At 40.7% G+C, this 10,138-nt stretch overlaps 1 protein-coding gene across 1 annotated transcript; it reads left to right on the top strand.

Annotated features, from left to right (window-relative positions):
• The first annotated feature begins 668 nt into the window (after positions 1-668).
• On the top strand, positions 669-8,515 carry tnfaip1 (tumor necrosis factor, alpha-induced protein 1 (endothelial)). Its single transcript, XM_071512485.1, has 8 exons — positions 669-844; positions 1,940-2,001; positions 2,149-2,510; positions 3,318-3,487; positions 5,632-5,715; positions 6,518-6,570; positions 6,766-6,961; positions 8,094-8,515. The coding sequence occupies exons 3-8, from the start codon at positions 2,258-2,260 to the stop codon at positions 8,379-8,381; spliced, it is 1,044 nt and encodes a 347-aa protein (XP_071368586.1). The 5' UTR covers positions 669-844; positions 1,940-2,001; positions 2,149-2,257; the 3' UTR covers positions 8,382-8,515.
• Positions 8,516-10,138: the final 1,623 nt, after the last annotated feature.

The following is a 10,138-nucleotide window of genomic DNA, read 5'->3' as shown; positions in this document are numbered from 1 at the left end:
CATTATGAAAAGAGACATTGTGAAATGAAAAGAGTCATTATGTAATAAAAAGAGGAGCAATGAAAAAAGAAAAAGGGAAATAAAAGAACCATCATCATCTAATTAAAAATAAAAAACATTTGAAAAATAAAAAAAATGTTTTTATTAAATAAAAATACAATTAAATATAGTGATGTAATTATGAAAACAATCATTCTGAAATAATATGCTGTAATCATTTTGAAATTAAAGACAAAAATCAATCAATTATTAATATAGTTACTGATTATATTATATATTTCTGTATTTATTTCTGTAATTATTTATTTCACTGACATATATTTACTTATTTAATTGTGACTACTTTGGTTCTCCATAGGGGTGTGTGTTAAGGGGTGGGTTGGCCTTGGTTGGGAAACTGTGTGTGCAACATGCGTTCCCTGAAACTACAGTAAGGAAACAAGTCTCCTTTAATATAACGGGCTGGGCTTGGTGCAACTGTATATTAATTTAAAACTATATCAGCCTAATAGGAATGAGCAATAGCAGAATCATGGGGAACTCTAATTTTACAACAATAGTGCTCAGGCAGGAATTAATTCCTGCATAAAAGATGGAGGCCTACATTACATGTATCCTGTGGAGGGCAGTAACACTCCACTACTGCCTCCAGTCTGCTGGAAAATCAACCAGAGGAAGATGAACTCGTGTGAATATTGCCTGTTGCTGGCAGGTTAAACTTTTGGTAGTTTTTGCAACTTACAGCTTGATGATACTGTAGCCTTATATAACATAGCAACAAAAACCTAGTTAGCCATACGTTGTATGGTTATCTGACAACACGAAAAGACAACGTGTGGGGTCGGTGAGTAAACGTCAAAGTTGGCTAACGTTAACCTACAGGTAGCCCCGATACCGTTCACTGTTGGAGCTTCACGCCAAACTCTATTAAAAAATCTGGCAATTTAACGTGGCCTTGATTAAGAGAATACGGACACGCCTCGCACAACACGATTTAAGAACGTTTCTGAATCTTAGTGATCTACTCTTAAATTCGGAACACATTCAATACACCAAGCAGCACTTCTTTCTATAAAATTTCAACTTTCAGAATAGGTTTGTCTGTTATTCCCACATTCTTCCTCCAGCAAAATACGGTGTCGAAGGCGATGTGAACCAATTTTAAAAGTTAGATTTTATTGCAGTAAAGCGCTGTTTGTTGGATTGTCTTCAGGCCGAATTTACCAGAAGTTGCTATTGATTCGTTCAAGGTCTTAAGTAATGTTCTAACATGTTTGTGTGTTTGCAGATAAGCAAGGCAACAGACAACGGACATATTTTGAATGAATTTGGCGTGACATCTCTACATAGGAGAGAACAGAGCGTAGCTAAGCGAGCTAACCCACAGCTTGTTGTGAACTAGCTAGCTTAGCTACTAACTTACTCAGCTAGCGTTAGCTGTAAACTTATTAACGTTAGCTCGTTAACCTAGACCTGACATGTGCTGTTGTCTCTTTCCTTGTATTTAACCAGCATATGACTAGCTAATAGGGAAATGTTGCGTGCAGATTGACGTGACTTGTCTCAAAGAAGAGAGAAAATCACAACTAAACATACAGTATCCGGACTACTGTTATCCTAGCCAGTTAGCTAGCATGTACTTTTATCTATTTCATAACTCAAGTAAAGGTTTAAGTTTACTAATTAGATTTAATTAACATGTTTTTAGATTTACCCCAACTAACTAAACTAGCTTGTTAGCCAACGGGTTTAAGCCTTCTAGCGTTATAAATAACAGTCACTGTTAAGCCTAGCTAGCACCACTGTGAGGAGGAGCACCACCAACACCTAGTGGGGGCTGGAGACCAAGTGCTAGTTTGAGTGATGACTTAAAGATAAGCAGCCATGCCACTATTAGGTTAGTATCCTAGTTTTGTGCTCCCCCTCCCTTCTCCTCTAGTTTCCTGTCCAGCCACATTCCATTCCAGGGGAAGGGAAACCAGAGGGGAAGATAACTGTAGGGTAAGTGGCTTCCTCTCTGCATTGTGGTACATGCCCTCAGCCACTGGGCGTCCTGCTTTACCAATGGACCAGTGTGTATCAGCAACGTCCTTTACTGTGTAGCGCCAGAGAGCTCCATCCTCAGTTCAGGACTCTGTATCTTGGCAGGAATGAGCTGGGACAGTGAGAGGCTGTGGCGGCCTCCCCAGTAGCTGTCACCACGGCGGGGGACCTGCGGACCTCCGTCTGCAGGGTGGTCATCTACCTCCAAAGGGACATGTCCGGGGACAGCTGCCTGCACCGGCTCCACCACGCCCAGGCCGGCTCCACCTCCGCAGCCCCTGCTCCTCTGGCCTGTCCCAAGACCAAGACCTGCAGTTACAGAGGAGCGGTGGGCCTGGGGAACAAGTATGTGCGGCTCAACGTGGGGGGGACCCTCTTTTACACCACACTGCAGGTGCTGACCAGGCAGAACTCCATGCTGAAAGCCATGTTCAGTGGAAAGCAGGAAGTGTTCACTGACAGAGAAGGTGGGTGTGGAGTGTGTTTAATGACACGATTCAAGTTAAGCCATCACTTAGAGCAGGGATGGGCAAATGTGCCATAGGTGACCGAGAGCCTGCATGTTTTCATTCCAACCAAACACTACACCAGCTGACTATCACAAAGTGAAATCAGCAGTAAGATTGAGAACCACTGTCCTAGAGGGTTAGGCAATATGTAAGCATTACTAATCACTGATTCAGCCATCCATTATATTTCTTTCCCCACATATGAAGTATCTCTAAGTATCCAGTACACCATTACAGAGCCATTGCCAGTCAGGGAAGTCTTGATGTTGGTTTTGTGGTTATTTTTAACCACATGTTGTTTAGTGTAGTGTTTGGTTGGAGTGAAAACCTCCATCGCACAGGACTGGACACCAGTGGCTTAGAGCAGTGGTTCTCAACGTAGGGTCTGGGGACCACCAGGGGTCCTTGAGGGGGTTCCAGGGGGTCCCCAGCAAAGTGATGAATTGTTAAACTTCAGCATTATTTCATTTACAAGAAGTTAACACAATTAGGGAATGTAGAAGAATGACTGTTATGATCATATTTTCACTGTTATCCCTCCACCTACAATACAGATAGTCATGGAATTCTGGACAAAATCATATCTGACGATAAAAATATTCTCACATTTGGATCTGAGAGACAAAATCTCATCAAATGGGGGTCCGTAGCTCTATTGTGGACTGAATTAGGGGTCCTTGATATGGAAAAGGTTGAGAATGACTGGCTTAGAGGAAACATTGGTTGAATGTGCACTCTCTAACTTACTCTGTTGTTTCCTTCCAGGCTGGATCCTGATCGACCGCAGTGGGAAACACTTTGGTAGCATCCTGGGCTACCTGCGGGAGGGCACCGTCACCTTGCCCAAAGGTCGTCAGGCTGTCCTGGAGCTGCTGGCCGAGGCCAAGTATTACCTCATCCAAGGCCTGGTGGAGCTCTGCCAAAACAGCCTGCAGGTCAGTTGCAGCCAAAGTGACTGTTGTTTGGAGTAGGGGGGAAAATGGAAAGTCCTCTCCGGAGGCGAGTGGGTGTACATAAAAATTCCAACCAATAGTATCATCACAGATTTTTGAACAATCCCGCCCCTCCTATCACAACTGATATCCCATTGGTTTACACTTTTAAATGATCCCTTCCCATGTTATGTCGTGCCCCAACATCCTGTTTCAACCAGGGCTGAACGATTTTGAAAAAAATATCTAATTGCGATTATTTTGACTGATATTCCAATTGCAATATGATTTGCGATATTAGAGGGAATGATAATTTTTACATCATTATTCTCATTTTCATTGAAAAACGTATTCAAATGATTATGGTGTGATTTTTGCGGGGATCTGTACCAAAAAAAAAGATGTTTTCTTAAGTCTGTAGAATATGATGTGTAGGCCAGGACATCTCTGCAGCACCACAATATTTCATTTAAAATGGTATTTTGACACACATTTCTCCTTATTATTATTATTATTATTAAATATTGCGCCTCCTGCGATTTGAAAATTGCAGTAGGCCATATTGCGATTTCGATAAAATTTTGATGAATTGATCAGCCCTAGTTTAGTTGTTATTACAGAAAAAGTTGACTATAAACAATAGTGTTGAATGTGGGTTAAAGAGCTAGTGTAGTTAAATAAATGCCTGAGAAGTTGTAGTTTGCAGTCAGAAATGACTGTAGCATAAACTCTTCTACTGACACTCTGTTACTTGCCATATATCTCCTCAGGCAATTTAATAAGAATCGCTCTCATCCCCATTTCATGGCTTTCAGTGCTTTGCCGTAACTCTGTGGTGTTTGCTGCTAAAGTGAGCGCTACTCAACTCTACAACAAGGCCTTTCAGCTGTTAAAACTTGATTTGCTGTCGACCAGAGTGTGTATTTATGCCTCTAGGCTAGGGCAGCAATACAGTTTGCTGTGCCATCTGGGCAAGACAAGTGTCAGTGGGTATGCATCACGCTGACAGATGTTCATAGGAATGGCTGCTGGGCTGCCAAGGTTTTACAGATCCTGTTGTTTCCAAGGGGACAGATTGCACGGCAGCGAGGCTTTGAATTCCAAACCTCACCGGCTCTCATTCATCCCATCAACGCGTCCAGTGGTTTATGAATGAAGTCATGACAGGTGTTAAGACTTTCTCACCTGGATGCATTCAGAGCTTCAATTACTTTGAGTAAAAGTATGATGTTTGGAGGGGAGATGCAGAACATAAAATCTGTTAAAGCTCAAACTTGAACCTTGCCCAATATGGGCTAAAAATCTGTCATGTTTTCTCCCTTTCATGCATCAGCCAAACAGAAAATGAACTCACCCATATCAACCTCTACTATTAACACTGTCTACAAAAATGAACATGTATGGCATTTGTTTCTCTGGGGTTTCAGCCCTTAAACTGTTGTTGTTCATTAAAAAGCCTTCAACCATCTCGAATGAAGTTGAAAAAAAAGGTAAAACAGTGTGCCTGTTGTCCCATGTAATAGTACAGGTGTGAAATGTGTTGTCTCTACTTTACTGTTGTGATTTTATGCGGTATCATTTGAATTAATCAGCTGTCAGTGGTATGTGCAAGAAAATCATAATTGCTTTACATAAAGATGCATGTCTGAAATTAACCCTGTAAACATACAAAATTACTTTTATTGATTATTTCAAATAATGATACTACGGGCAAGAAACTCCTTTTTTTTTTGTTTTTTTTTTTTTGTTCACCAACCACAGTGACTGGCTCATCACACATTGTCCTGGCCACTTGCACTATTTTAAGAGCCAACTTGATTTTTGGAATAGAATAGGATTCTAAATGATGGTTGGTTACCTGCCAAAGTGGCTCATAGAGGAGACTGACTTAGAATGTATCAGCATTTGGCTGGTGGCTGGTTTTAATTTCCCTCACTGATGGTTGTACATTTGTTGGCAACATGTGGCCATGTTCTAACCAAGAATAATGGTCACTGAAATCTCCTTTCATCCCCATTTAAATGGCATTCTGTTACCTGTTGAGTTCAAAGTCAATACCTGGCCCCCAGAGACACAGTAACATTTGTAGACATGCTGGCTGTCCTTCAGAGCTGTGTAACTCCCTGTGTACGTTCGATCTCTGACAGGACAATAAGGAGCAGGCCCTGTGTGTTATACCTGTGGTCACCTCCATCAAGGAAGAGGAGAGGCTTATCCAGGCTTGTACCAAGGTGAGAGAGACGAAAAGTGTGATGATTGTTTCCGGAGGGGTCGAGGGCCCAAAAAGATGTACTGACTACAATGCTTTAAAGTCACAAATGAAAAATGACTATTTCACCTTGTTAGCTAATTCCCTATATCATGACATACACCTATTTAACAATAAATGGCAAAAAAAAAGTTTGTTTTTTTTCTCACCAAAATCCCATAATTCTTACTTCCTGGAAAACAGTGTATTTTTAGTGGTTATTCCATGTCGTACCAGTAGACATGCATAAAAATTCAACCAATAATATCACAGATATTTGAACAAGCCCCCTCCTCACCCCTCCTATTATATAAAAGCTGCAACTTCACAGCTTTCAAAGTTACAGAGTGGCAACGTGATACAGTGGTGAAAACCCTCTTTCCTTTTCCCAAGACACCACGTTTGAGTCCTGGTGGATTTTATTCATTTTGAAGAATCTGGAATTTGCGAGGCTCAAGATTATGCACAAAGCATTTTTGAGCTTTATGCATAATGCATAACGCCCTGTTTCAACCAGAAATACGTCACATCACAGGAGCAGGACATCATCAAAATGCCGTTTTCCTTGTGGCTTTAAGCTGGCACCTAACACAGTAAAAACTATTTGGCAGCTATTCACAGTAAAAGATAACTTCTGTTTACTTCCTCATGTGAATGCACTTCCTTATTCCTGGAAACTTTCTTGGCTCGGTGTCCTTGCGAAATGGCTAATGCCTCCTTTAACGTAATCCATCGGAACAGTTATATATTAAAGCATTGAACTGAGATTTCTTTCTCTCTGCTAGCCGGTGGTGAAGCTGGTGTACAACAGAAGCAATAACAAATACTCCTACACCAGGTAAGCAAGCACTCCTCCAAAGGTCCCGCTGGCTTCGACCGATCATTACAAAGTTAATTGATGCTTTTCTAAGTACTCTGTTAGGGAAGCTCATATTGTGCGAGCTAATCAAGTCTTAATTAGCCGCAGGCCACGCGGCGGAGTAAATTATCAAGCACTTATCTCTCCGGATGTGTTTTTGCGTTCGCCTGACAGCAACTCGGACGACAACCTGCTGAAGAACATCGAGCTGTTCGACAGGCTCTCGCTCAGCTACAACGGGCGGGTCCTCTTCATCAAAGACGTGATCGGGGACGAGATCTGCTGCTGGTCCTTCTACGGCCAGGGCCGCAAGCTGGCCGAGGTCTGCTGCACCTCCATCGTCTACGCCACCGAGAAGAAGCAGACCAAGGTGAGGAGGAGTTTAGTCTCAGCCTGTTGTCGGGACAGTAAGAGAGGGAGAAAGCCCTCGTCCTTCCTCCCGCAGTAGTTTCTTTGTCACAGTATGAAGAATGAACAGATGAGGCACAGTTGAGGTGTGAAAAGTCCTTGTTTGCTTAATTTCTTTTCACGGGCCAGTGGGGGCTTGTATGCAGGGTTCCTACACAGGTCTGGAAAAGTATTAAAAATGAATTTGATCATTTCCAGGTCTTGAATAGTTTGGGAATTTGAAAAAATGTCTGGAAAAGTATGGAAAATGTTGCGGTTCAGGTCCGATACACACATAATTCTAGCTTTTATGTTGTTGTAGAGCCACTTTGAGTCCACAGTTTTTGTTGATGTGCAGAATAATGTTCAGATAGAGGGACGCTCTTATTACCCAGCTGCTGTCAGCATGCATTATATCAAATACCCACCAAAATCAAATCCAGTCAAGAACATAGGGTCTGGGAAAAATATGGATTTTAAATTTTAAAATGGAAACCGTGTAGGAACCCTGCCAATCATCTCACATATTCTGATATTTGTGGCTGTGAAGAACAATCTTCATCTATACAGTGATATGATGTAGTTAGCAGGGGCAAGATGTCTGTCTGCGTAAATCATCTTGAACACCAGACAAAATCTTCAAAACAAATCAAGGTCTGGAAAAACTATGGATTTTTTTTAATTGAAAATGTGCAGGAACCCTGTGTATGGCTCGCTATATAAATTCATTTGTATAACAAATTTCATAAATGACTGAGAAAGTCCATATGTTGGGTAAGAAAATTTAATATAAAAAATGATTGATTTCAAATAGGCTTAATTCAAGAACCAAAAAAACTTGATTGATTTATTTTACATGTTTCAAATAAAAAATATACCACTTGGCGAATGGATATAGCACATTTCATGAAATATGTTAACCCAAAATGCTTTGCAAACATGGTTAAAAATGATTCAGGGTCATGAAAAATACAGGCACTAACAGAAACAAAATAACCAATATGATAAAAGGACACAGGAATGGGAGAAGTCACGTTTAGGAAATGTAAAAAGTATTAAAAAAAAAACCCCCAAAAAAACAGAAAAGGTCTCTCCGGTGTCCCGCCCCGTCTCAGGTGGAGTTCCCCGAGGCGCGCATCTACGAGGAGACCCTGAACGCCCTGCTGTACGAGACGGTGCCGGCGCCCGACAACTCCCTGCTGGAGGCCACGCGCCGGAGCCACGCCCACTGCGGCTCCCACAGCGAGGAGGAGGAGGGCGGCGGCGGCGGCGGCGGCGGCGGCGGCGGCGGCGGCGGCGGCGGCGGGGGCCCGGGGGCCACGGGGGCCGAGCTCCGGGAGCGCGTCCGCCGGATCCACGTCAAGAGGTACAGCACCTACGACGACCGGCCGCTGGGACACTGAGGCCCGAAAACCGGACTGTTGACGAACAGCTGACTATGAAGTCTCTCGATGCTCATAATTTTTCCTCACGAATTTGGCATTTTTTTTTTTTAGAATTTTGCCGAGTCTCTCTACTACCATGTGACCTCTTTATTATCTTCAAAAAAAAGTACAAATTGTGGCCTTTATGTAATTGCATTTCACATATCTTTACAGATAGTTGTGGTGTCAACATTGTCCTCATCATAATTTATGAATTTATATCAGAGGATTCTGAAAATCGCCTTCAAATATCTAGAGAATTGTAGTCTTTTTTTTGGACTGTAGTAAATATAGTTTAGTAGTGGAGGAAAAATCACTAATATGCACTACTGTATCTTAGAAATGTAAAAAAAAAAATGTCAATCAATACAATCATAGCACTTACCACAGTCTGAATCAGCAGGAGAGCATGTTTAATATTTATAGTTTTTGATTGTATTTTTGATATAGCCTACTATTTACAACAGCTTATGACTGTTTGCCAAAGATAAACCATGAAATGGACCGACACTTTCATGATGTATGTTATTTGCACCAGGTTTTCATCAAAAAGTGATTTTTTTTTTTTCAGAATCAAAGTGTGCCTCTAACGTGTTTTTAATGCAGTTTTACCTTTTAATGCCTTTATTTCCAGTCTTGAATATAAAAGTTTCCAATCATTAAATTCTAGTTTGTCATCTGTTCCATAGGCCCCCAGGCAGGCATAATGTTCAGTGTGAAAGTTTGTAAAAATTGAAAATGACAGTGGGGAATGTACCTGGAATTTTGTCAAAAACAAAGTTGGATGCCTTCCTTTTTTTGTAATGTATCGCAATATACTGAAATTGTGGCTATTATAATTATGGCTTTTTTTTTTTTTACTTTTTCTGATTCTCAGCTGATCCTTGCACACCTGTCTTGAATGATATGGAAGCTCTTTTCTGCCAGTGTGATGAAAAAAACGGTCCTGTAAGTCATTATAATGAGAAAGTTTCTCAAAATAATGACTTAGTATCTCAAAATAATGAGAAACTTTTTCAAAATAATGACTTAGTATCTCAAAATAATGAGAAACTTTTTCAAAATAATGACTTAGTATCTCAAAATAATGAGAAACTTTCTCAAAATAATGAGTTAAGATACTATCTTAGTATTTTGAGATACAAAGCCATTATTTTGAGATACTAACTCATTATTTTGAGAAAGTTTCTCATAATGACTTACAGGATGTTTTTTTTTTCATCACACTGGCAGAAATGGGCTTCCATAGAATGATGTGTCAGATAATGACTTAAGATTATGAATTAAGAGACACTGCTCTGAATCAGACAGGAATAGTTCAATTCAGTACTTCAGTTAGTTACCAGCGATTGCTTTTAATGAAGGTTTTTCTGATCATAGGCCCCACTTTACCCACTCTGATCCCATTATGTCCTGTCACTATAGTCCAGTAGTAATCAAGCTAATCTGGAAAATGGAAATATACACACCGACATTTAAATTCTAGTGCTTTCATCATGGTGACAGTTTTTTTTTGAGTAGGAACTGTGGATAACAAACAAAGCACTTAACAGCTACAGAATGAGCAACAAACAGGCTTTCTGATTATTCTAATTCTATTTATACAGGGAAATCCCATGAGATAACATTCTCTTTAATACAGGAGTCCTGTGCACAATCAAAACAAGTTTGTAATTCATTCCATTTAGCCAGGGAATAGAACTGAAAAGCTGACTTTGTGAATAGACAATAAGGTT

Source organism: Centroberyx affinis, unplaced genomic scaffold (assembly GCF_046629955.1).
Source record: "Centroberyx affinis isolate AG114_WGS23_722 - 3 ecotype Tasmania unplaced genomic scaffold, CSIRO-AGI_Caff_v1 ptg006309l_1, whole genome shotgun sequence".
NCBI classification, from domain to species: Eukaryota; Metazoa; Chordata; class Actinopteri; order Beryciformes; family Berycidae; genus Centroberyx; species Centroberyx affinis.
This window is presented reverse-complemented; position numbering and strand designations above follow the sequence as displayed.

Excerpts from the sequence above, each read along its gene's own strand:
- tnfaip1 (XM_071512485.1), top strand. The coding sequence starts at position 2,258 with ATGTCCGGGGACAGCTGCCTGCACCGGCTCCACCACGCCCAGGCCGGC. Across the intron at positions 5,716-6,517 it reads TTATCCAGGCTTGTACCAAG|CCGGTGGTGAAGCTGGTGTA; the intron begins GTGAGAGAGACG and ends TCTCTCTGCTAG. Across the intron at positions 6,571-6,765 it reads AACAAATACTCCTACACCAG|CAACTCGGACGACAACCTGC; the intron begins GTAAGCAAGCAC and ends TTCGCCTGACAG.